A 27,992-nucleotide genomic window follows, 5' to 3' on the forward strand; every position below is an offset into this window, starting at 1 on the left:
AAGTGTTTAAGTTGTCTCAAGAGCTAGATATATTGTCTAAATAAGGACTATATTGTCAAAGCAGTCTAAAGCTGAGAGTGGTCTTATTACAGCTGAGGAAAACATCACTTAAGAGGAAATATTTTATCAGATAGGCCATGGATTCTCACTTTGCTTTAAAAAAAAAAAAGAAAAAAGGGTGGAATACAGTAACTTCACTACAAAAAAAAGACAAGCATAATTTTTATAATCCATCCTCATTACTACAGCCATATTAATGGTATGGAACTGTCAGCCATAGCTTAATCCTTAATTTTTTACTTCTGGAAGTCACAGGATTTGTTACACAAACTACAGAGTGTGAGTGTTTAACAAAAAAGCATGTTTCTAACCAGATGTAGTTGGTACAGAGCTGCACAGACCAGTCATAACTGCCCCTCAGACACTTTCTTCTCTGTTCACAGAGATGTCTGCAAAAAGGCAGAACCAATACAGAAGAACACTTAGACAGGAACATTCCCATCTTTTATGACAGGGCTCTAGCTCTTAATTCTAACAGCCAGATGAGGTTGGGTATTCAACTGCATCAGGTCCTTCAGGGAGAAGCTTCATGTAGAATACCAAACAATATAGTTTGAAACATACAGCAAAACAAGCATTCCAGAGAGCTTAGCTTGTCTGTCACGTTTAAGTAACTCTAACAATGGTAAATAAGACAAAATTTTGCCAATCAAGATTGGATTTTTTTTTTTTCCCTCCTTTGTCTGTTGAATCATAAACCATCTGACAACTCAGCCTGATACCCAGTAACCCTATTCAGTCTGGTGTTAATCAGACTTTTAAGATTCACCATCAGGAAATGCAAGATCCTTTCAGCTTAGAAGAAATCTGAGCATGCACACATTCTCTAATACAGACTGGACTAACTCTGAAAAGAACATTTTTCAAGAAAACTCCCCCAAACCCACAGGGCTTCCTGAATATCTTAAATGCTAAGATTTTTGATTCAAGAAGTCTCAAAACCACGATTTAGCCAGCACAATAGCTTTATTTCGCAATTTGAATTATTATACACAATTCAGTAAAAGCCCACAGGAGGAACAGCATGGAGACTTACCACTTCTTGGCATTTCCTTAAAGTAGAGCCAAAGTGCAAGGTCTCCAATTAACCCCCAAGGTAAGATAACAACACTTTGCTGTTAACAAAAGTCATGTTAACACTTAAAATATCTAATTAGTTATTTAAAAGGCCACATCTTCAAATGCAATTAGAAATCATTTAATAAAGTTTTTGTTTCTTTTGGTATGATAAATTGCCACATATCCTACAGCTAACAGGTAATGGAACATCATGTTTTCCCAAGACATCTAAAGAAAAAAGCAAACAACACTGCCTCTACATTATTCCGTACACCTTAAAAATGAATGCCAGAAATCAGCTGTTCCCAGGTGTTCCAGTGGAATTTATTTCCTTCAGACATGCTGTTGTTCCTCTTAAAAAAAACAAAAAACAAAAAAACAAAAACAAGCCCCAAACAAACTTTTCACGCCTAGTATCTTGAGGCACAGGTTCCCCCATACTTACAGGAATTTTTGCACAGGATGTATCATGTTACAACACTGTTGTTACCTGAAGTCTATGGCACATTGATTTTTGGGGGGTGAAAAATATTCTCCTCTGTGTTTAGCTGCTACAATATGGCACAAAGTTAAAAGTTAACACCATGACTAAATATTCTGATGCTTTTTTGCTGGCTATTTTGGGGTGCACATAAATAAAAGGCACACTTTTCCTCTCTCCTCTCAAACCATTTATGTACTGTACAAGCCTAACTTCCCAGCACTGTTCCATGCCCGCTGGCCCAGTGCAAAAAAAGATTTAACTCAGCATCCAATGCTAGTAGCAGCTCTATATGTTTAACCAATGGCTTTAGTTTAGCATGCTACTTCCACTGTGGTGACCATTTATGAGCTGCCAACAGTGTTCCTGAAAAAAATTAAAGCCTAAAAAAAAAGTTAAATTATTTATATTCACTTACATGTATATTTTCCAAATGTGTTCACAATGTTCAGAAAGTGCACATTTTGAAGTCTTGTTTCAGTATTACAAATGTCCATGACCTATATATTATAGCAGCGCCATGTATAACTGTATCGTTATAGAACTGTCAATGTTTCCATTACTGACCCTGTTTTGCAAGAATATAACTAATATACAAGAATTTGCTCTTAGCTAGGACTTAGTGTCCATAATGTCTTCAATATGGTATTTTTAAATATTTGGATTTAATTCTGTACAGCAGTCAGAATCTGAAAAACAGAAGGTTAGTCGTTTCACTTTTTGGCGCTCATTTTTACGTAATAAGGATTTTCAAGAATGAAAGCAAGCTTACAGCACATGAAGAGCCCTCAGTAATAAAAGCTCCACAAACCATTACCACACTGTTAAAAACTTAACAAAAACCAATAAGATTTAGCTAATGATTTGTGGATCCTTACAAAATTACTTTTCGTGATTTAACAACAGTTTACATCAATGAAATTATCATATGTAAAAAAACAGCCTGGGTCTTAACATCAATGGTCTGACAAACATATTTAAACAAGAATATTCAGAGTTAAGACTAGTGCTAAATTTAGCTCCTAAATTTAGCTAAATTTAGATTTGAGAGTTAAGATACTCTCAATTTGATATGCCTTTAAAAAAAAAGAAAAAAGTCCAACTTTCAGAAGAGTCTGAAAAACAGCAGTTTCAAGTAAGTTTGGAGCAATTAGGTTTTGTGGCTAGAGTTATCATAAATATGTACTACATGCTGACTTGACAAAATTGTGTTAAAAGAAGCGTGAGTTGAACCACCACCTCTGAAGGTTCTTCCTTTGGTTATCTTTAAAAAAAGTTCAGACTGTTACAATAACAGTGCAAGTTCATTATAAAGCCACATGCCTCTCTGTAGATGTTCACTTATCAATTGGTTTTTATTATGCCCACTGCCAGCAATGGACATTCTACTTGGAAAATCCACTTCCTGCTGTAAAAGGTTTGGCTGAACCAAATGAAGAAAATAATTCTGATAGACTCAAACGGGAACACACTATTTCATTTAGTTCTTGTTAAGAATATTTAAAAGCCTTCTCCACCTACAGTCTTTTTGAAACACAAGGCACAAATAGGGAGTGGACATTCCAGCAAAAAGTGATTGTCTGTAATTAACAGTCCACAGCAGTCTTCTCGTCCAGCACAATGAAACATTTTTGCTGTCCAATTCTATGCCACGTCTTCTAGGTAATCTGCAACATCACTTAACTGAGAAATGGTAAGGTCTTGCGTGATGCCTTCAAGCTAGAAAATAAGTGAAATTACAAACTCAGAAATCATAGAAACAATAAGTATTATTTCTTGTAGTCCTTCATACAGCACCCCATTCTTTTGGCCTCAAGCACTTTCAGCGAGATTTCATATTCCTTTAGGAAGTACTCAGACAGATCTTGAGATATTGGGATAAGACATTCCTATGCTGGATACTAAACCAGTCTCAAATGTTTTACATGCCTAGAAACAGACAGTGAGTTGTGCTACCAAACAATTGTTGTGGGGTTTTTGTTTTGTTTTTTAATCAGTATAGTATCTAATTTGACAGGAATACTAGGTGTAAAAATACACAACATAACAAATAATACAACCTTAACCTGTATCCTAGGAACCTATGATAATGGCACATTCCTTCATAGAAGGTTTAAAAAAAAGTCAAGACAAGATCAGAAGAATGTCAAGAAGAATAATTTTAAAAGAATCATACTTTATCACTGGCATTTGACTCTTCTGTTTCCACAGAAATTTCATCTATTTCTTCACCAATACTGATATCACTTTTTTCTGAGCGATGACTAGTACTAAAGAGAAGGAAAACCATAAACATAGAAATAAGACTTTCTTTTTCAACATCCAGGTAGTACATTCAGTTTATACCTGACATTTAATTTGGATTTCACTTCCTAGCAAGTTAAATATGAAGTTACTTAAAAACCCATAAAAAGTAAAGGCCTTCTACCTAAATGAAGCCATGATAAATACTGATAAATACTTAGGCCTCAGTCCTGTAGTTTACACCACCAATACCTTCACATCATAAGGATGAGGCTGTTAAATATTTTATTACTGACTACTCATGATGCTTTATTTTTCAGTTGAATATTTCAGCATACACCATATTCACTGTCTAACAGCATTAATTAAAGTGTCAAAACATTGTTAAGTGCAATGTTCAGGAAAAAAAAACCAAACACCTTCCACAAAAAAGCAACAACTTATCATCTTAAAGTTAGCACCAGGTTTTTAAGGAACTCATTACCTCCTACACAAAAGGGATCTGTTTGGTTTTTTTTTTTTAAATTTGTAACTATACGTATTAAAAGAGCAAACTGAAGTTTAAAGGAGTTCAGAGATACTGACAGACTCCAGCAGTAGTGACTAGCTAAAATATTATGAAATAATTCAAATATGCTAGTGGATATTCTTATAATGCATGAAATACTATGCTACTGCAGTATCATTCTTCTCTTACCTGTTGAAGTCATCAGCATACTCATCGTCATCTCCACTTCCTAAATAATTTTTAAAAGGTATTAATCAAACAAGTTTTCTTTTCAGGAAATGCAAAAAAAGAATCTAATCCTGCACCGAAATACATGGTTTGATGGCCAGCAAAAGTGGGAGTAGATTAAATTACTTTTGCAGATTAGGAAGAGAAGATGAGTTTATGTTTGCCATTAATTAATCTCAATCTCATTTACACAAACTGTTTTGAAATTGAACATACATTTTCAGGATGTTGACTACATTGATGAAGACAAGATTTAAATACTAGGCAGCTCTATTTTGAAAGAAAGCCAATACTTCTTATATCACATCATCTTCATATAGCTGCTAAAGCTTACAAGGCAACCCTCAAAGGTGTGGAGGGCAAGTAAATATGCCACTGAAAAACAGTAAGACTTGTCTGGCTATCTTTTTCCACAAATATAAATCCCCTCTTTTCTGAGAAACCTAGACAACAAAATTTATCACTTGGTACTAGCAAACGTATATACAGAATGAATAAAATTTTTGCTGCATATGTAAAATATTAATCCACATACAAGACACTGGTTTTCACTTTTCTGTATTCCTTTAGATCAGATTTCACTCTTAACTCCAGTAAGTTTCACAATGGTGTTAAATATACATATTGACCTAAAATCTTCAGCTTTTACTTCTGTCACTCTGTTTCAGTTTCTCAAATTCCTCTAAGAAGCCAGGCCAGAACTTACAGTTAAAAATATCAGATGTTCCTCACATTTAGCAGTTACTTGCCTAATTCTAGTGATCCCAGTTTTGCATTCACCAACCGCAGGTCTTTCAAAACAGAGTTTCTATTCAAATCTGTAACAAAACAAAAGTACTTATATCAGAAATTTGACTTGTGACTCTTTAATAAGATCCCACTTAAACATACCCATCAACCATTTATAACAAGTGTTCTTTTATAATAACTTTATATAATTTTATAGTATAGTATGGTAATGTTATATCCAATTTTCAGGTCTGAACTCTGCTAACATTTAAAAACATGAGTAGCAAACAGGGACAATCTCCCAGTATTCAAGATCAGATTTTACAACATGAAAGCAAATATCCCTAAAGAACTTGTGCAAATAACGTAAGATAACAATTACAAAGGCGTAAGTTAATTTCACTCAAAAACTGAGCAGTAGAATTTTATACTCCTGAAAACTGCTTTAAAGGAGTGTAGATAAGTATTTCATGCTCCAAAACATAAGATGTCCTAATGGTAGCATAATATATCAAAATGAGTATGTGATCAATCAGTGAAAAAAGCATTACTATAAAGCACATTACAACCAGAAGGGGGCCACATACTTAATCACATTTGCATCTGAATGTGTGGACCATTCACTACATTATGGGAAATATCTTCTACATTCATCAAAAACCAAAAACATGTGAAAACTTACTATCAGACTCCTTTAGTGAAGGTGCACCAGCCAGGGAGCTTAATCCACTTTTTAGACGGGGTGCATCAGAAAGGGATGCTAGACCTCCTGCTTTATTAGTTTCAGTTTTCCTAAAACAAACCAAATAAATAAGTACTCTACAGAGCTGTAAAACATGCATAGTGACTTTCTTTTCTATTATTTACTAAACTGTCATAAAACTAGAACAGCAATATTTACAGCAAAAAGAACAAGGGGAAAGGACTATTCATTCTGCAATCTTAAGAACAGTAGGCAGTTTACTGGCACAAGTGTCAAGCAAGACATTCAATAAGAAAGTCACTTTCTCACCTATGCAAAGATTTCTGCCTGCCTTCTTTCATAGACAGAGCTCCTGCACCTTCATCAGCATCACTATTTTTATCAAGGGGCCTTTCATTATCCCCACATGTAAATGCAGCCAAAAGAAGAAAGATTCAGATACAAATAAATATTTAAATTAGTTTGGTTTACAACTAAAAGAGGTTATGTCTGACAAAACTATTAATCCCAAGAGCAGGCAGTTCACAGAATGAAAACCTCTCAGTTACAGCAAGATAGATATCATCATCACATGTTAAAGTTCACTTGGCTACTACCTATTCCATTCATATATTTAAAGTATTGAGTTCAAATACTACTTGCAAGTAAAGGATGAAGAAACACTATTAAAAAGAGATCAAGATTTTCACATTTAGCATTACCAGAACAGTTTGTTACTGTGATTGCATTCTTATTTGTAATGGACAACATCTGAATCATTCAATATACCTGCATCACTAAAATATGATGTATACCATCACATATTAAAACACTTCAAAATTTTGAACAACGGGTGGGAGACATAGGGGCAATGAGAGCTTGGATTATCTCTTAACTCTGTCCTTAGTAACTGCTTGCTCCCTTCCTCTCTAATGCACCCTTCTTACAAGAATGGGCAAAGTTCCCATAAGGAATTTACCTTTTTGCAAACCAAGCTATGCTGGCACCTCTCCTACTTACTCATCCCTTGGGAATCAAGCACACCAGCACAACATACCACAAAGGGATTTCACCTGAAGAATATGTTCTTTTTTCTTCTCTAAAGGAGCTGCCAGGAGAGTAGAAGCAAAAGACTCAGCAGAGACAGCTCAGTTACAATTAGATGCTAGCTAATTTACTATTAACTTATTCAGAAAAGCTTACTGTGGAACATTACTATAATATCTACATCACAATAGCATTATGAGGTACAAATTACTACTTGGTGGATGGTGACTACTATAGACGCACATAATTTGGAAATAATTTTTTTTCTTAGGGAGTTTCTCTACTAGGAAAAAGAAATCCTTATTTTACTGAATAATTAAGAGTCTTTTTCTTGGACGGTCTTTTTAAGGAAATCCAATTTACCCAATTTCAAAGTGAGTTTCCCTTCTCATCATATGAAAATGGTCAAACAATAAGAAATTAGTAAATATTATTGTTTTCCAGAAGTTTTTCTAGCCTTGTCTAGTTTTCCTAACTTATCACTTAAACTGATTTTATGGCAACACAACCACCTGCTACAATGGTTAGACTTTGGTTAAATGCTAGTTAAATAAGCTCTTGAGTAAGGATAAGTAAATGCACTCAGGTGCAGTTTTAATCTTGATATTTCCAATAAGAAAAAGAAAAAAGAAACACCATAGTAGAGTTATTTGCAACACAGTATTTTCCAGAGAAAAATCACTGCTCTGAGGAAAAATACTCTGCTCCAACTAAACACATCCAATGAAAGCTGTATTATAAATATTATTTCTCAAAGAGTCAGTTAATTTACTAGAAAGATACCTAGTTTACCTGGCATGATTGCTTTGTGCTGTACCAGAATGATCCCATTCCAAGAGTAAGCATCTACTGTAGCAATAATACAAAAAAAGCTTCTGCTGTTCTGCCCACTATCAATGTAGTTGGGGGGAAAAGGCCAACATGAGGGGAGCTACTAACAAACTGACTTGCAAATGCTTCTGCAACCTCTTCTGGTAACCTCTACTAAGCTGGAGCAATTCTCTGATTACTCAAGCACAGCAAAAGAACACCATGAAACGATCCTGCGGCATTTGTCAATAGAGCTATCTAAACTAAGCTTCAAGATAACTCGACATAACACAAAGGTAGGTTTTTCAGTTTTATAACAAAGCTGTTGTATAGTTGTCCTGGTTTCAGCTGGGATAGAGTTAATTGTCTTCCTAGTAGCTGGTAGGGTGCTATGTTTTGAGTTCAGTATGAGAAGAATGTTGATAACACTGATGTTTTCAGCTGTTGCTAAGTAGTGTTTAGTCTAAAATCAAGGATTTTTCAGTTTCTCATGCCCAGCCAGCGAGAAAGCTGGAGGGGCACAAGAAGTTGGCACAGGACACAGCCAGGGCAGCTGACCCAAACTGGCCAACAAGGTATTCCATACCATGTGATGTCACACCTAGTATAGGAACTGGGGGGAGTGGGGGATCGCCACTCGGGGACTAAGTGGGAGTTGATCGGCGGGTGGCGAGCAATTGCACTATGCATCATTTGTACATTCCAATCCTTTTATTATTGCTGTTGTCATTTTGTTAGTGTTATCATTATTAGTTTCTTCTTTTCTGTTCTATTAAACCGTTCTTATCTCAACCCACAAGTTTTACTTCTTTTCCCGGTTTTCTCCCCCATCCCACCGGGACAGGGGGAGTCAGTGAGCAGCTGCGTGGTGCTTAGTTGCTGGCTGGGGTTAAACCACAACATAGTTCAGTCACTAGTTCTTGTTTCAAATGGTATTTTTCAGTCATCAGACTCCACAGATGTACAATAAAAATTGCTCTTCAGAAGCATCTGCAAAATTGGCATACACAGAAATAACAACACTTCACTGAAAACATAGAACTGCACAGAAAAGGTGCTGCACTGTGAAGAGGAAACCCTCAACTGTGAGAAAAGTTTCCTTATTCTCACATTTTATGGAGTCAGTTTACACATTCACCAGATTTTCTGTACTCCTTACAAAGCCATACAGATATCTAAAGCACTATCCCTGTCATTGTCCACTTCCTTTAGTGCTGATCTCCACTGCAGCTCTGCTGCAAGAAGAAATAGTAATGTCTGTGCCTCATATAAGTTCATTCCACCAAACAAAGGTTGGGGACATTATATAGTCTAACTGATGCACCTTAAAGTGATACAGGTTTTTCCACTCATGGTACATCCAAGAGATCCCAGATGACACTGTGTATTTCAAAGAATAGAATCACAGAAATGCACATTTCAGAAACAAAATGTTATAGACCAGATCTAAACACTTGCATTTACAAGTGCGAATAATCAAACATTAGCTAGCTCTCAAAGGTCTGTCTGCAAACATACTGAAGACAAAAAAAACCCTATATTAAGTAGAACATACATGTTACTTACCAGCCATAAGTTCTTTCTGGTTTGGGTATAGGATCATCAAAAAAAGAATCTCCCTCTGCATCATCTTCATCCACACCTGGATCACTTTTTTCTTTGGTATTTAAGTCTTTGTTTTCTAGTTGAGGATCTAGTTTTGTTTCATTAGGCAGAAAATGAATGCTTCTTTTGCTTGCTTCCCCTGATGAGACACTTGTATCACTTTGAGTGGTTTCAGTAGCCTTGAAATATAAAGAAAAAAGCCCTCACTGAAAGGAATAAGTATTTCTGTCTCATAATATTTTAAGTGGTAATATAAATATACAACATATAATATACACCTACCATCAATTTTTAAAAAGTTACCTCAAATTTATTAGTACTTCTCAGGAATTTATTAGTAGCAGGAGGAATCACACAACAGAAAAAAACCTGTTTTATCACTTTAGAAAGGAAATGTTCTTTATTGTTGCCACCATTAAAAAAAGTTATTCCATACTGCATTGCTTTACTATCTAAATCACCTCTACTATTAAAGTAACTATTTTTAAAAGATGTTGGTCATCAAATAAAGAAATCTACAGACAGACTGATTCTTACCCTCTAGCTTTGAATACGGGGGGGGGTGGTAGTTTTTTTACAGCCCAAAAGTTACATGATGCTTTATTAGTGTTATTTTGCAACTTATCTATAAACAAATGTTGTTAGTTACAGCCCTTGTCTTCAAAAGAAATCCGTTTAAACCCATGCAAATTACTCTAACTTCCACATTAAATGGTAATCTCTGCAATATAGTATTAGGTTTTAAAGCAGCAAGCATAAGACGACTGCAGTTAATGACGTTTTCTCCCTCCAAATACTAAAAACAAAAATGACACAAACAAGATACTTTAAAAGTACATAACTTTCAGTCTTTATCACACTTATGGCTCAGTCCTACAGATACTCAACCATGTGAAGTCTATTCTATATGGTAACTTTAAGATCAAGTAATACGGCTCAAGTCGTGTCTTTGCAAAACTTCTTGGCCCAAAGAACAATAATCAAATTTACCTAGATAATCAAGCTGTTGTGAAAAAATGGACTTTTATTTTTAAACAATAGCATCTTGCTACCTAGCAAGCAGTACTGCAATTTCTATCTTCCCCTGAAATTATTAAAATTGAGCCAGTGAAAAGTTAGATTAACTTCCTTCCTGCACACTAGTAATAGCAACAGTTCTGAAACAAAACCAACAGTATTGTTTAATCCAGATAACCAACATGTAGGTTGCACTGTCCCTAGTATTTCTTTATCAGTCATCAACTTTCATTCAGAAGGCTGAAGTAAAATTTTCAAACCGTAGGCCACGAAACTTTAAAAAGGCCTACCAAGGTCATTTTATCTCAGTCACAGAACCACATTCAATTGCTGACAGCTCGGTTCTTCTAGGACAAAAAAAAAAGTACTTATACCTGTAAGTGGTAGTAACAACAATATCTTAATTTCCTATTGTTTAGGGTTTGTGTGGCAATATCTTAATTGCCTATTGTTTTGGGTTTGTTTGTGATTTGATTGGTAACAAGTTAAATTGATTTTGGTTTTTTCCCCCAAGTTGAGTCTGGTTTTTGCCCGTGACCGTAAGTGGCGAGTGATCCCTCCCTGTCCTTGTCTCAACCCACAAGCGTTTCATATTTTCTCCTCCCCATCCCACCAGGGCCAGAGCAGGGTTGAGTGAGCACACAGCTATATGGTGCTTTGTTGCCAGCTGGGCTTAAATCACAACACGTATCCTAGAGGATTAGAATTGTTGTTGAAAATTAAGAACTTATTGATACCCTGACTGGAGTAAAAGGGAAGTTACAGCTACTTTTCTGTTCTGGGCCCTGAGGGAGTGAGTTGCTGCTATCTCGTCTGAGAAACTACGAGCACAACAGTTGACCTTTGCTTGAATTCATGTATCGTAAAGTTTTGCTAAAGTGAAATAACTACTTTCAAATTGTAGTCATAGGTTAACCATGGCTAAGGGTTCAAAGAGCAACATGCCTACCTTGGGTTTCGGACTAATGGTGTTAATAAGATAAGTCAGTGTGGTTTCACGCTTGCACCTAAACAAATTTAATTCTTTGCTGCTGCCAAGAGCTGTGGTCTTGGTGTCTCCTATCACACTCCCTTCTACATTACATGTATTGGTTGCCAAGTCACAGTCAAAGCCAGTTCAGTTCACAGGTTTGGTGAAAAACCACCAGAGAATCTCAAGTTTCAATCAGGAAGTCTAGACTGTTCAGGTAACTTCCATCTTGCTCCAGCTGGGACTGGCTAAAATTTCTTCCTCCTGCGTTATTTTTACTCCAAATATTTTGCATAGAAGAATATTCTCCCATCCTGCCTTTGCCAAGGAGAGAGAGAACCAGGAAAAAATATATCTATCTAAGAACTATAGCCCTATTAAGATATCCACTGCTTATTCTTAGAGGAGTATGTAGTCCAACCAACAGCTGTTGCTGTTTCTATGAGGAAACACCTATACAGAAACCATTTTTCTCCAGTTTGAGATAAATGTTTTCATGAAGGATTCATCAACATATTATGAAAAGCATTTCCAGAACATGTTCATCTATGTCCCACTGCAATAGAATTATGATTTGCTTCCCATAGAAGATGGGTATAAAGAATATGAAAAGCGTGACCATAAATTCCAACTTGTTGGAACTTTTGGGGGATTAAGTGTATACACATTAAAAAAATGCCACTATCAGCTGGACCAGTCCCAATCACTATCATTACGCTGAAGTCAGTCAATAGGAGAAGCTTTTGCATCTATGGACTAGTACACCTAAACAGTTGATAGCAGCCTGAAAAATACTGACAACCTCAACACAGAGAAGAATACAACACACTTTAATACAGTATCACTTCTGGAAAACAGTACTAATCTTTAGAAATCATTCAGACATGTTTTGTATTTATTTTCTACCCAGTTTGGACAGCACTATTTGAGCTGGGTACAGGAGTTACTGTTTTGTACAGGCCCAAACAATTGTGGTAAAAGAACTAAGACTGTCATTTACTCCTGTTATAAACTTAAACAACAGGAATGACTGTTACTACTCCATGATACCTCCTCTAAAGCAGAGTTTCCAGGCATAACTTAAAACTCGTTCTTATCGATCTAGTTTCCTAATGAAACAAGTCTTAAGATATTATACTCCTCTGTGCTTATGTCTCTGTCTTCCCCTAACTAATGTACTGGACTGACTGGCGAAGTTCAACCACTGCAAAAAGGGTAGAAGTTTCAACTGCCCCCGCCCCCCAAAAAGCACAAACCAAAAAACAGCCCCAAAACCCAACAAAACAAACAAACCCACCAACAAAACCCTGCATAACTGCATTGCCAAAAGCTCTGTCAAGAACAGACATAAAGGAGTAAGATTCATACCAGACAGAGGATGCACCAACCTTGAGACGTGTGCATGCACACCCAGAAAAACACCCATATGAAGACTGGTTCAATTTACAAGCTACTGGAACTACTTTTTTCCTCCTCTAGACAAGTATGCTTTTCCTCAGGAAAAGCCATGCAACAAACACTTAGCTCTTCTCTTTCTGACCTACTTATTTCAAATAAAGTAATTTAAATCTGAAGACGAAAGGTGGCATATGCAAGGTAGAATGGAATACTTATGAATTAACTCATCTTCAGTAGTTCTTTTTAGCTTATCTAGAACCGCCCTAAGACAGAAGTTAGGGCTCAGGTAGGAAGCAATAGTAACAGTGATATTTAATCAGCATTCAGATCTTTTTAGTGGATTTGTTTTGTTTTAAAAGCTGGTGCCAAACAAGAACTATATTCTCCTAAAGCAGGTCTGAAATTATTAGAATTTCCATTCAAAGGTCAGTTACAGAAATATTAGCTTTTAAAATATTAGCAACAAGCACAGCAATTAATAAAGTAACTTAACCTTGAAATGAAGCTTGCTTTTCAAATTGTATAGTTTTCTGGTTTTGCATGGCAAAAAACTAAAGAACTGGAATAAAATGAAGCAGATCCAAACTGAGCTGTCATTTTATTTTCTTTTATCCTTATCACTCCCTCTCCAAAGTGAATAAGCTAACATCAAAATCCACGCAATGTTCTATTTCCTCAGTTTTCATTAGTGAGTTGGAAAGCTTCTAAACTATTTTCAGTAATCTTGAAAAAAACTATTAAAATTTTTTATGTGATCAGATTACATCAATAATTTGAACAAACTTTCATATTTTAATCAGGGATGATTTGCTTTGGATTTTGGAGGTTGTTTTGGGTTGGTTTCCGCCCCCCCCCGCATTGGGTGTAGTGGGTAGCTGGTTTCTTGTGGAAAAGAGGCTTAAGTGATCATGCCCCTTTTCGTGCCCTACACTTTCCCATAATTCTCAACCTGTTGATCAGTTCCAGTCAAATGTAAAGGAGTACTAGAGGCCTGGAAGATGTTAGTTAATACAGATTTTGTGCTAACAGGAAGCAAGAGAGAAAAATCAAGCCACAGGCCACAACACAGATAGTTGTATCCTAACACCTTATCAATCCCAAGCAGCAATCAGCCAGCTGCCTCAGACAAGTTAGCTCCAACCTCTGTCTCACAGAGAGTCCTGTGTATGCACTGTCACCTACCCAGTCAGAAAGGTACAGGACTTTGCAGATCATTTAAGTGAATGCCATCGTATCCACAGTTTCATAGTAGTTCTCTCTTTTAATTATCTCATGTATGTTGTGTAGCTTTTTCATTACATATAAACAATCTTACCTTATTTGGTATAGCAGGTGTACTTGATCTTCCATCAGATGATTTTGATGTGGGGCACAGGCTATCACTTAAAACTGCAGCCACCTAAGAAGTTTCACATAAACATTTACTAAAAATATACAGAATTTTGTCATAAAACTATCCAACAAGAAAAAAGGCTGCCATCCTCACTCACACAGTATGCAAATTGAGATGTGATGCTGTTAGGAAATCTATGACAACTACTCCTGAATTTAAGCTTTCTTTCTGAATGCATCTTGGGTGCAGAGAATTTTCTTTCAAGCCACAATCACAACAGAGAGTAACGCTATTGGTTGGATTTGGTTCATTTAATTAACAACTTAATTACATATTATGTTAAAATATTACTGTCATTGCCTTCAGGTAGTTCAATACTTTCATATATTTAGTATTAAATACATATGTTTTCAGAACAGCTTTAAAGCTTTTAACAAAACCAATTCCAGGCTTTTCAGGTCATATTAAAATTAGAAGTATGCCAAAGAAAATAGGTACAGCTAAAAGTCTTATCAAACCACACTAGAAATTAGAAAATAAGCAACACAGTGTTTTGTGTCATTTATCTGGGTTCACCCTGTGTTACCATCTCGTAGCAGAGTATTAGTAAAGAGTACGAGGGTGACACTAAAAGTAATCAAATAGTCATAATCTTCATCTTTCAGCATTGTTTTCTGATAAGTTATGTTGAAGGCATAATATAATAAAAACTTGAAACAGTATAATACTATAACAATAGTCAAGTGTTCTTAATTTCAACTTATTTTTCATCATTGAAATGAAAATTAATAAAGAATTATGAAGAAAAGGTACATATTAAGACTACTTACTTCTCCACTGCCTGAAATCTTTTTCTGCTGACATTTTCTAACAACCTCCAACAACAGGGGACCACCCACGGTACCTTCTGTTTCTATAATTCCCAAATCTCGAGCTAAGTTTTCTCGACCATCAAGGCCATTTAGCTAGGGGCGGGGAACAATGGGGAGACATTTAAAAAAAAAAATCACAACACAGAAATAACTGTCAGAAAACACAATATATATTTTGTAATACAACTCCTAAATCTTTTTGGTCTTATTTAACTCATCAATATTTTGACTAAACAGTGATTATTTAAGACTTCCTGTTGCATGTGGACTAAAGTAATGATAGCCTATTGCATCATTTACTTCTGATCTGCACCCAAACTTATCACAGACCATCCAAAGTTGTTTTAAATATGCAAGTATTCATCATTAGCATGCTTCAGGATTTAAGGATTTATATAGTCAAGTTACTTTAGCCCATCACATTTAAAACTGGATCCTAGGACACCTAGCCAGTGGTTCCAGAAAATTCATAGATGATGGAGAGTCCCCATTCCCATGCATATAGATGTACACTAGCATAGGTCAATGTTTACTTTCAGTCTCTGTTTCACTTTAAAAAACATGGGTTTAGACAGAAACAGGGATGAAAGTAATTCAATATCAGCCAAAAAAAAAAAAAGAGTAAAAATTAAAGAAAAATACACTTTTTAAAAATGAACTTCACATTATAGCAGAAGCTGAATGCTGCAGCAAACCCAGGTTGCTTGGCATAACCTCAGAATTGCAATACTGCAAAGGGCACCTGTTCATCTTGAACTCTTACAATTATTTAGTGACACTTCCCATCAAAACACTGGTCAAGCAAATACTGAAGCAAGCCACTACTAGTCAAGCACACTGAAACATGGAGGATAAAGACAATACAACAGACTGCTCGGAGACAGGGGCTGGTAGAGGAAGACAAAGTAAAATCTTTCAGCACTATACACAGGCAGCCTCGGCCAACTTGCTTAACTTTGCCACATTTCATATATGCACTGCAATAGGTGAAAAAGATGCTTTTACTGGAAAAAGGAAGGGGGCGTTTCAAAGAGAATGAGATGCCTTTACAATGCAAATGAAGCACAGCTCCCAAGAGTGAGTGACAACATGACAGCAAGCATGACTCTTTCTATTTGGTAGCTTGAACATGAATCTTTGTACAGATGTGTCCTAGTGCAATAAATGCACCTAAGGATATTTGGCAAAGGATAACGGTGCATGGGATTTTCTTTGATTAAGTGCCTAAAATGAAACATGAACTTCTGAGAAACAGAATTCAATTAATTGATTTAATGAAGTTGGATTTTTTAATGAATTAACTACTTAAACTGACATTAAGAATAAAAATGAGTGTGTGAGAGGTAAAGAGAAATTCTTCAGTTAAATGGAATTGTTTCAAACCCAAATCTATTGTTAAAACTTTTGTATCATAAAAAGATACAAGGGGACAAACATGAAAAACCTCTAACTCAATATCAAAAGCCTAAAAAGAACCCGTTAGGCTACACGACCATTGTAGGTCCCTTCCAACTGATTCTATTCAATCACTTTTTGTCATGTGCATCTGCACAAAGTCCTTTGTTTTACTGAAATTTCTCTCAGAGTAGATTATTGACATTATTTTAATTTTCATGTAACAGTACTAACTTAATATAATGACATGCTAAAATTATTGGCAAAAAATGTTGCAGAAGTATTGTTGTATATACTGTTACATGATTTCACAAAAATTACCAATTTGTTAATTTTAAATTAACATATTATCAAGCATTGATTTTTGATAAAGGGAATACTCACTCATATTATCACGCTTTCCTGGAATATGTGTCTTTAAGACAGTAAGCACCTTTTACAGACTAAACATAAAAAATTATTCTAAATAAACACAACCAAATGGCTTATATCTACTATAGCTTCTGTATTCATTGCCATGCACTCCAAACAATCAGCATAGCATACAAACAAAACAAGTATCTCTTACTGTGCTTGATTCAGGCTGAAAAACAGCCAATGTAAAATCAAGATTAAAAAAACGTAGAAATTCTGCAACAAGACCTGCTACCAAGCGACCTAAAAAGGAAATGAGAAGAGTTAAAATACACCAGACGGAAACAACTCTTACTTCAAAGATTTAACATTAACATGGCTTCAGTAAGAGCATCTACATTGATTCAACACTCCTACAAAATCATTTAGACACTCAGCAAACTACCACCACATAGCTAATTTGTATACCAATTTCCTAATTTCTAACTCAGTCATCATATCAAAATTATTTAAGGCAGTAATACTGCAGCAGCATAAATAGAGAGTACGTAAAAAAATAATCTTACACCTGAATTTTGTAAACTATTCACCTGTATTAAAGACATCATTTTGGCATTTCTCCCATGTGTGCATTCATGACTGACTATACAGTGATTTTTCAATGGTTACTCTTTCTATTGGTCTAGAATGGCTCTGAGTCAGCATAATCATAGCTCATAATGAAATACTAATTTAAATGCACTAGTCACTTCAGTTAAAAATACAGCTTCAGCAATATTAACTGAAAAAAATTATAGATTGAGCTCTATTCTGTATGAATAGTAATTATGACATTTGACAGGAACAAAAGCATCCTTTGTCATGAAGACTCTACTGTTAATAAAAGATTCAAAGATTTAATCCTTTGTTTCCTATGTTTAATATACTTCTCAAAATAATAAACAAAGAACTTACCATCTTTTGTACCTAAAAAACTTTTCAAGCTTTCATTTACCAGAGGTGCTTTGTTCTGTCAAAAAGCAAAAACCAAACAGTAATTAACATCATCCTCGTACTAGCAAGAAATTGAAAGCCACAGCAAGTTGGTGTTTTGGTCTACACTGTTCCCAATGATGCCTGACACACATAATTCACTCCTTCAAAAGTCTACCTTGGTATTAATTCTACTACCTACAAGTAAAAGCTGCAGAGCCATACATTTACTTTGACAAATTAAAATTGTCTCAGTGTTTCTATTATAAAAGCTACAGAGCTAGAGTAATTTCACCAAAATCCTTATTAGCACACTGATTTTTATTTACTTAATGACTAAAAAGGTAAGTTAAGCAATTAACTTCCCAAACTGCTCCTCTAATATAGTGCCAATTTTGTTTAAAGAAATTCACTCCCACTTTTAAAAAAAATGAGAATTTACAAATCATCTAGACAAAGTGTGGACCACGCTAATTAGCGGTTCACAAATTAATACTAACCTATTAATTAAAAGATCTTCAAAGATATTATGAAAATGGTTTTTCTCCCTTGTTAGATTTGCCCTCTTCAACTTTTGATTTTTAAACAGAGATAAATCAATTTGCTGTGTTTGGGTTTGTCAAAGCAAATTCTAAATGCCATTCCTAACATATCAAAAAATCCTGGGTAAGAACCTAACTTGATACGTTTAAGCCTTTTGAAAAAAGGGTGAGCTGAGATCAACTGTAGCAAATCTCTTTGGCCCTATTACTCTCCAGACAGTCTGCAAGGTTGTTCTCTGGGTACTCTGTAATACGCTGAAGCTCCCCATAAGAGATGGCACTGTTCCACTATATCATTCTTCCACTACATCTTCTTCAGTAATCTTATGTTAGATTTCTGGAATATGGAATCTCATATCATAGAATAACTACTTCCCCTCCTCATTAATGTCACAATACTGTCCATTTTTCCAGAAAGAGCACAACCATCTAACCAGTATAGGAACAGGACAGTCTTCCATTCCTCTCTTTTAAACAGAGAGCCTTGACATACAGCAGCCTCTCTCTAGTTCTAGAAAATGGAAAGACACAGGAAATGAGGCAATGCCAGCATTACAAGGGGTCATAAAACTAGCATCTGCTTCCCACAGCAGTATTGTTACTTAATCATTCTAGTATCACATACCCTTAATACTATTATATTGTCAAGGTATCAGTACATAGTCCATCTCTTAATTCAGAATTCTTCCTTAATATAAGCAAATTATCCTGAAGTAAGCCTACAACATCCTTATGAGAAATACCAAAAGCATTAGCATACTTGGCAAGTTACTGCATTAAATTGCTTTCACAATACACTAGTAAAAAAAAACCCACTAAAATATTTTAAATTTCAAAACATGTTATTCTGATTTGATAAAATCTTCATCAGTCAGCTTGGGTGGGTTTTTTTAGGTTTTGGGGGTTTTTCTGAAGTAGTATTAGATGGAAAAGATATTTAGTTATTCTGGTCAATTGGACAGAAGCCATATAAAACCAGCAGAGAGTTACTTAAAGCTATAGTTTCAAAAGGCTACGTAACAATTCCTATTTCTAAACATCAGGAAACACCCCGATAGTCCTGTTCTGTGTTCTCTAAGCACCATGCTCTTATACAGTAATACATAATTTTCTCTTGTTACATTTCACAGATAGAAAGTATTAAAGCTATTATATTTAATTCTACATGAAGAACTATCAGGATGCTGATTTTCTTCTTTTGTAAGGTTGTCTTACCTCTACTTTCTCTTGTTCTTCCAATGCCAAAAAAACAGCTGCTCGCAACTCTGCCTGCCAAATAAAAAACAACAAACCAAACATCATTTCTACAAGCACTGTTTTCCCCATGCAAATAGAATGCAAAGAGCCAGCAAGTAGCTTCACAGCTATTTGTTTCTCCTCAAGCAACTTGGCATCGATTGTAATCTACATCGGTGCAATTAAGACACTTAAGATTATAGGCAATATGACTTGAGGCTGAGAAAGAGTTTTCAGCCAGAGAACAACAAGGGGGGAGGAGGGGCAGATTTGATACAAGACTTCCTAAATTATTTCTTCATACGCAAAAAGATTCCAAATTACCTTTATTATCTCCTATTAGTTTCTTCTGAGACTTAAAAATCTAGCTCTTTCAGGCAGCTTTGAAACACCTACCCTTCATTTACAATTCGTTCAGGAAACATGAACGAATAGCTTGTGGTAATACATCTTAAAAAGTTAATGTTAAGATATACAAATTCCTGTGATTTCTTGTCAGATCACATTCAAAGAATCAGAATTTCTCAAGGAAAAGAGAGCATGATTCCAGTCATTCAAATACTCCTGTAGTGAGGTTTTACTTAACTGAGTTTGAATATCTTATTATCAAGGATCAGACTTCTGCTAAAGACTATTTTGAATATTTAAGCTTAAGCCTTGCCTACTTTTTTAAACATTATAATTTCTCTACTTCTTTCATTGAACATGTCAAATGGACAACATACATTACATTTGATGAAGTAGTTTGCCACTTTAATTAACTCTTAATCTGACATTTTTAGGTAGCCAGCAGATAACACTGCAGTAAACTTATAAAAGACAGTGCTACTCTGTATGCCAGTTTTCTCAAGAGCAAAGAAGAAAGCAAGCTTTTAAAGAAATGTTGATTTCCATAACTAAGAACAATATGAAGAGTGTCTGGATTTTCTCATGTATATTATGAAAGGTAAGTAAACATGAGTTACCCTGTAACTGTTCCTTCCCACCAAAAAAAAATCCTTTCACAGTAAACATAAAATAAATACTTCCTTTTTAAGCATAACCCTCTTAGACACCTTTTTAAAAGGACTAAAAGCAATACAAAAAAGTTAAAAAGATTTCCCATCAGAAGTAGTGTAATGCTTACCACAATTATATGCAATGGTCATAGTGACACTGCAGTTACATTTTTTCAGGTGCTGGGGTACCGCATTCAATCAGCAAATCCTCTTATAAGCCATTAATTTAAATATTATTCTTACAAAGAAAATTTACATTTAACTTTCCCACCAATGGTTAACAACTTATTTAGTCTTATGTCACTATGAAAAACTTCAAATGGTTGCAAGGCTGACTTCTGTTTCCACTGATGCCACAGAAACAAAGTATACTTACATAAAAGGACAAGAATAACAAAGCATTCGTGAAACAGACTGGCTACTACAACTGTTCAAAATAAAAAGACACCACCCATTACGTGTGGGTACAGGTAAACCCCCTTAAGGGTCTGGATCACGAGACTATAGAACAAAGTTGTCTGAAAGTAGTTGCCATTACATCAGCTGATCCAGAGTCTGACCTGTTTGAGATTCTGGAACAATATCACAACTGTCATTCCTTTTCACATAACTCCGACCATTTGCCTGCTCCACTCCTCTAGGTCCAACCCAGTGGGTTTTAAATACTGACTGAAGCGCTTTTCTTCTTCTCATTTATTTAATGACACAGTGTCAACCTCTTCCAGATGTTGCCATTCCCCATTAATAGCAAGTTCACCTTTAGTTCCATTACTGACCAATTAATATCCTTAAGGTCAGGACCTCATCACCAGAAGACAATGCCACTGGTATTTACTACAACTCCCTTTGGCTTACCTGCATCACCTAGAATACCACCCTATAGCCTTTCCACAGATAAGCAGCCTTTCAACTGGTCCTTCAATCCTGCAAGCATCACAGTAAGTTTGAAGTTAAGCACTCCTGTACTATCTCCACAAAGAAGGTTTACATCATTCCAACACACTCACCTTCATCCTTTGAGGTGGGTACTGCTCAGATCATAGCAACCTATTCTCAAAGTATCATCTCAATAAATTTAGACATGGAACCATACACTTGAATCTGTGTGAGGTTAAAGCAGTAATTCTCAAGTTCATGAGGAAGAAAGTAAAAAGCAACAATAACACAGCTGAGGCCAAAGGAAAAATCACCCCAATACAAGGAGATGAATCATACTATACAGTAGGATGAACAATGTCGTATAGGCTTTTCAGGACCTGAGACAAGTCACAGAGAATTTGAACACCAGAGACTGAGACCACCATTATCAGGCATGGTCACAGTAATTTGCTTCCACCAGCAGATATGGAGGCTTATATAACTGCATAGATTAATCCATTTACACAGTGTTGTTCTCTCTCCTGCCCCCCCCCCTTTTTTTTTTAAATAAGTGTGAAGGGTTTGCATTTGGCTTTGCCCTAGTACCCTTTGACACCAGCCCAATCTGTTTTCCATACATTGTTACAATCTGCTCGACAGTGTATATCCATCACTCTTGCATCCACCAAACCCACAGGCTTCCTTCTCATCCTGTGGAAGGTGCCCATTCCCTTCTATCCCTAAGTAGTTTTATCAGGCAAGAGCTCATACTAATGAGACAGCAATTTGATTTCACTGAACTTAGCTAAAATGAGTAAGGCTAACATTGTATATGACAACCCCTGTCTGTACTCAGTGGGGAAATGTATGGGTTGTAATGAAACAAAAGTACATTTCCCCTTTTCCTCCCAGGCATTTACAGCTCATCAGACAACACTGCCTCTTGCTAATTGCTGTTGTACTGTTAATCAGAATCTTGTAGTCCATGAAAGCATCTTTTCTGCACTGAGCTGTAGTATCCCTCTTCAGAACCTAGAAAAGTTTATCCTGTTCTAAATGCAGAGCCTTTTGGGTGCATCTGAAGTACTGTATAGGAAAACAGCTCTCTCAATCTGCAGTTCCCTGGGAAAGGGGAAAACAGTTCTTAGTATCTCAAGAGCTCCCCAAACACATTTTTTAGGTGGCATCTCAAAAATGCCAATCCGATTTGGGAATATGCTCTTAATAGTACAAGCACCTACCTTAACAAGGTTATTAGTCTGATTTAGCAAACTTGTAAAAGCCATCCACAGCAGCTTACATAGCCCAATGCTTGATGAAAAGTAAAAAGATAAGATGGAGACTGTCCAGGACTGAAGGATGACCTGTAGCCTGTAACAGCTTCCCGCTTGAAGACTCCAACACGTAGGTATGTAGCATGCCCCTGGAGTTTTCTTTTATTGTGGCATTTGCCTTTTATTGGGCTGGCACACATTTGTTCAGCACTTAAACAAGAGAGCTATTGGAAAGCACTTGCATACTTCAAACTCATTTCTATGCCTTAGAGCATGTAGGCACGTCAGCAGCCAAAATGACTTCTTATAATAGAGACTAAACACAAACTGTGGATATGGCTTATTCCCTGCACTCTGTTCTTCTTTGCACAGCTACACAATTCACTTGCAAACATCCTGATATCCCAACACCTTCCAAAGAGATCTCAGCAAAATTTTTTTTTCCTATCAACCTGTATTCAATCCTTTCTACTCCTGAGGCAATATTTTAGATGAACAAGCAGTGGCTTCATGACACTGATCTCAATATGCTATGGAATACTAGATCAAAAAGTGGTCACTTCAATTTCATAAAATGCTTTGTATGTGTGGTATCGTTGAGTATGACATCGTCTGCTAGTTGACAAAGCCTTGCTGTCTCTCTCATACATCTCTCAACATCATTTCTACAAACCCTTAAAGTCCTGCAGCTTTTGCAGAGGAAGTCCTGGGATTTCCACACGCACACCCCCATTAAAGACTCATTAACAGAAAGCATAATATAAATTTAAACTTGCCAAATGCACATGCTACCACCCTTCTCAACCTGCTTAAGCAGCTGAGCATAAACAGTTTTTGAAGCCACATACAGACAACTTCCCTAATACAGCGCGTTCCCTAAGAAACAAGGGGTAGGCAAGTTCAGCAAGCATCAATAAGGGAGACACTCACTTCAGAGACCTGCAATGGGCCAGCTGAAGGTGTGGTTAAATGTATGTTTAGGGCAGTGAAATGATTAAAGTAATGCATAAGATTTTGCAGGGTAAAAGAATGCATTGCCACTGAGATAAACTGTTTACAGATCTTCCAGGTAAAACACAGGCATGTATAACTGCCATGTGCTCCAGCGCTATGAAACAACACCATGCATGCACAAGCATAAAGAGTCTCTTGCATATGTAAAATTTAGTGGCACACAGGCACCTTCCTGCACAGCTTTCAGCATCTCTACTTCCTAACTCCAAAACAACAGTCATGTACCTCAGTAGATACAGAGCAAGAAATGCAGAACATTAAGCAGTCTAACCACTGGTGATCACCCCAGGCTAAAACTCTGTGTGCATCAGGCTAAAAGCCTGTACCAGTCTATATGCATCACAAATCCAAAGCTGATGCCAAACCGTAAACAGCAACTTTACTACCAATGTTGCTCCATACCCTCCCCACCACTCTCCACCTGTGAAGTGAGGTTCTCATCCTTGAGCAGACCAGGAAAGTAGTTTGCCTGACCATTTTTTGTCCACTTCAGTGGAAAACTCTTCAACTCAGCAGCCTTAATTGGCTAAGGAAGTTAAACTTGCTGGCGATGTAATTGAAAAGATGAAGAATGCTGGAAAAAAATAGGAAGAATCCATACCACAAAGGCAGAAGTAAACACCTAAAAGCCATAAACTCTGAATACCTGCAGCTACATGTCATGTGCTTGCTCTGCATGTCACAACCAGTTCTCATTCTCGTATTCCTAAATCTAGGATACATCCACAATGTTAAGAGGACCATACTGACATTTAAATGTTGAATTTCAGTTAGTTAATCTGAAAATATAACCATTTATAATGATTTACTTAAGAAGAAATAGATGTTACATAAAAAAAATAATGATTCCCCTTGAATCCAAGAAATGAGTTGACTTTCTGATATGAACTACCTTAAAAAAACAAAAACCACAACATCCAGAAAACAGTAGATTACACTGTAGTGTGCAGCATACTCATCATGACAGTTACTAATTCAATGACTTTTAAAAGCATTGTTCATTATAATATATGGAATGAAGATGAAAAGGAAATACGACAATTTTAACTGACCTATGCATGTGCAGTTAACAGCCCATTTTAAAAATAGTGTTTTTATTCTAACACCACATTATCTGCCAGTACCTCAGCTGTCTTCATTTTGACCCAAATTAGGAAGAAATTAGCAAGAACAGTATCAGCTGGCCAAAAGCATTACTAGTCAAAGGATATTAGTGATGCTAACCTCCCTCATAATTGTAGCAATAGCAAGTTCCAGAGAAGATGCAAAATTCAGGTGGCATAAACTTAATTTTCTGGAATGAAAAAGATTAAAAGATACAAACCAAAACAAAATAAGATGTCAAAGAAGCACAGTAAGAAGCATAATGGCTCTTCTTGCTCTGATGAGGACAGCTTCCCTAAGAGAGAAAGATCACACTCTCTTCGAGACAGAAGAACATCTCTATTTGTACAGCACGCACCACACAGTATTAGTGATAATTTTCACTAAAGTACAAATATCTACAGTTATATTCTGTATGTTTACAGAGTTCATTAGGAAGCAGTCTTATCCATCAGATTAATTCAAATTATTAACAAAAATTGTATATAGACACACACTGCATCTTAGAGAAGACAGGGAATTCTCAACTGCAAGTGGCTAATGTATTTACTCATCTTCCAGTTTTCACAATATGACTTCATTAAATACTTCAGTGCTCAAAGTCTAAGATAAATAGAAAAATTGTGAACAGACTTTTAAAATGTCATACAAGTAACATTTTTTTCAGCTAAATAATCAACACCAATTCTCCCATGAAATTAATCTGAAAATAAGAATAAACTAATAAACTGCAACCCATTATAAAAATCATATTGTATTAGAGAACAAAGGCTTCACCATAAATTTTTTTCTAAAAATTACTCAGTCATTATGTTACAAAATGTGTTAGCTGACAGCCTGATATATTCTATCCACTGAAATAATTCCACTTGAACTCTAATCATTCCAGAGCTGTCTTTACCTGTAGTGCTTCATACCAATTCAGCCATACATTGACCATAATTTTTTCTCTTTAATGTATCTACTTCAATAAAACTCAAATACATTATTATAGTTTTCTAGTCTCATCCATCTTGAAAAAATGGTCAGCACGCACTCTGAAGTATAAAATAAACAACTGTTTTCATAACATGTAAATGTCATTCAGTTCTACCACATAATAAAAAAAATACTGACACGTAATAGATAAAGAAACACTATTGATCACAGGTATGTTTAATTTTCATGAAAGGATGATGGCAATTTGTTTTTTATGCATGGTATAATCTAATTTCAATTAAAAGCTGACAATTTAAGGAGACTTATTCAACCTTAATTCTTCTGGAAGACAATGGGCTTTTTGTCAGGTACTAGCAGAACAAATTTGATAAGTCATTAATACTATCAATCAGACAGACACTCAAACTCGCACACCAATTAAAGTTTACAGCTAAGAAAAAACACCATGAATTCCTCAAACGAGCAGCCTTAACCATAAGCATACCGATTATTAAACAGTAACTCCTAATATTAAAAAGAGACATAACCCAGTAAGTAGGATGCAGTTTGTATTGTTTTAAGTCATTTGCTAGTTTGCCTTAAGGATACTTTATGCCATATTGGATACTACACACTTTCAGCATTATACAATAGTGAAGACTACAATAAATATATTTACACAAAACTCAGCAAACCAGCAACTGTAGTACAAAAATTTGCATTCTACACAAAGGTAGGAGTTAAGAAACTACAGCTTGTATGCTCAATATGACCTAATTGGCTTGATTTTTTTTTTATCACCATACTTTTATTGGTTAAAACTATGTGAGAGGTTAGCAGGTGGCCCAAAAGGCCTATTTGACATTTAACTAGAAAAAGGTCTCCCTATTCAAAACACAGTTACATGAGCTAGATTCTTCATCTACTTATGGAATTTAAATAAGGATTAGCCATTTGAAATGAAAGAACAACACATTTTTAATAATACTATTTTTTTGAAAAGTATGACAACTACCCCAAAATCCAGTGGGCTTCCAAGTACACACAAAGATGCTCTTACTTCCTTTAACTACTTCAGTTGTTGAACTGTTCCTGAAATATCAGCAATGATCATCCACCTCTTGAATGCTTAAAATAGAACACTGTGAATAAACACCACCATCCTTGATCTGAAATCCAAACTTCATTTCTCCTTTAGCTTGGAAGGGAATCCAGCAGTTCTTATGCTTCCAAATCTGTATGGCTCTTTGCTACACAACAGTTATTGCTGGAAGCTTCTAACTTGAACAAGAACCCAGAGAACCAATTTTCATACCCTCTCTGACACACGCACAGGCTATATCACAGGCTTGGAAGTAGTGTACACTCCACTACAATATTACCTTCCATGTATTTTCTTACCACAGCATTATTTGTTCCCTGTAGACAGGCAGCATCCCCAGAGAGTTTCCAGGTTTAGCAAGCCCCCAAGACAGCTCAAGCAACCCACTTTCAAGAAGAACATTGTTTAAACGGCGACCCTCAAGAACCCCTGCTTGAAATTTTCAACTGAAGCTCTTCGTATCGAAGCAGAGAGAAACTCTATCCACCTGGTCCCGCACCACCCGGCGGCAGAATGTTTCCAGCGGGTTTGGCATCAGCAAGAGCTCTTGCGGCCACACGGTTTCCACGAGGGCAAAACCGCCCAGCCGGGCGCCGGGCTCCCTGCGGCGGCCGAGCGCTCCCCCTCCCTCTCCCCGGCCTGGGCGGTCTTGCAGCTCCTGCGGCCGCCGGGCAGACCCCCTGCGGCGGTCGGGCCTCGGGCCCTCGGCTCCGCCTCGAGCACGTACCCGCTCCACCACGCACGGCAGGCGCTGGACTCGGCTCCTCGCCGAGCCCCGGGCCGAGCGGCGGGGGAGCACCACGGGCAAAGCAGGCGCCACCGCCAGGCCGCGACGCCGAGTGAGGGCCCCAGCCGGGAACACCGGCTGGAAGCAGCAGCGAGAGGGGACGAAGCCCGCGAAGCCTCAGCCCCCGCCGCGCTCCGAAGGGCCGTTAGCCGCCGCCGGCGCCAGCCAGCGCTCCCCCCCTTCCCCGCCGGGCGGCATGTGCGCGGGCGAGAGGCTCTCCTTCCCCCCACCTTAATCTTATTGAGCACCCCGCTGCTCTCCAGCGTCTGCACCAGCAGGTCCCGCAGCTCCGTGTCCTCCTCCGTCGCTGCGGCCGCCATCTTGTTTCTCCCTGACAACCGCCCAAACTGCGCTAGCGGTAGGACGAGCGCGGCAGATTCGCCTCCGCTACCGGC

The 27,992-nt window shown here is 36.8% G+C and overlaps 1 protein-coding gene across 7 annotated transcripts; it reads right to left on the minus strand.

Annotated features, from left to right (window-relative positions):
• Window positions 1–1,474: 1,474 nt before the first annotated feature.
• FGFR1OP (FGFR1 oncogene partner) lies at window positions 1,475–27,992 on the minus strand. Of its 7 annotated transcripts, XM_010579879.1 has the most exons (13): window positions 27,828–27,845; window positions 19,522–19,575; window positions 18,741–18,817; window positions 17,747–17,801; window positions 17,007–17,095; window positions 15,002–15,136; window positions 14,154–14,237; window positions 9,415–9,632; window positions 5,992–6,101; window positions 5,326–5,398; window positions 4,542–4,577; window positions 3,777–3,870; window positions 1,475–3,319 (listed from the first exon to the last, which is right to left on the minus strand). In XM_010579879.1, exons 3-13 carry the CDS (start codon window positions 18,765–18,767, stop codon window positions 3,245–3,247), a joined length of 996 nt encoding a protein of 331 aa, XP_010578181.1. In that variant the 5' UTR covers window positions 18,768–18,817; window positions 19,522–19,575; window positions 27,828–27,845; the 3' UTR covers window positions 1,475–3,244. The 7 variants fall into 7 exon arrangements, 5 of the variants coding, with proteins under 5 accessions (XP_010578181.1, XP_010578180.1, XP_010578183.1 ...); XM_010579878.1 differs by lacking the exon at window positions 18,741–18,817 and having other exon boundaries at window positions 27,828–27,992; XM_010579881.1 differs by lacking the exons at window positions 17,007–17,095; window positions 18,741–18,817 and having other exon boundaries at window positions 17,787–17,801; window positions 27,828–27,992.

Source organism: Haliaeetus leucocephalus, unplaced genomic scaffold (assembly GCF_000737465.1).
Source record: "Haliaeetus leucocephalus isolate CR32 unplaced genomic scaffold, Haliaeetus_leucocephalus-4.0 Scaffold687, whole genome shotgun sequence".
Taxonomy (NCBI): domain Eukaryota; kingdom Metazoa; phylum Chordata; class Aves; order Accipitriformes; family Accipitridae; genus Haliaeetus; species Haliaeetus leucocephalus.

Excerpts from the sequence above, each read along its gene's own strand:
- FGFR1OP (XM_010579878.1), bottom strand. The coding sequence starts at position 27,917 with ATGGCGGCCGCAGCGACGGAGGAGGACACGGAGCTGCGGGACCTGCTG. Across the intron at positions 6,102-9,414 it reads CCAGAAAGAACTTATGGCTG|GAAAACTGAAACTAATAAAG; the intron begins GTAAGTAACATG and ends GGTTTGTTTTAG. Across the intron at positions 3,320-3,776 it reads AGTCAAATGCCAGTGATAAA|CTTGAAGGCATCACGCAAGA; the intron begins GTATGATTCTTT and ends CTTATTTTCTAG.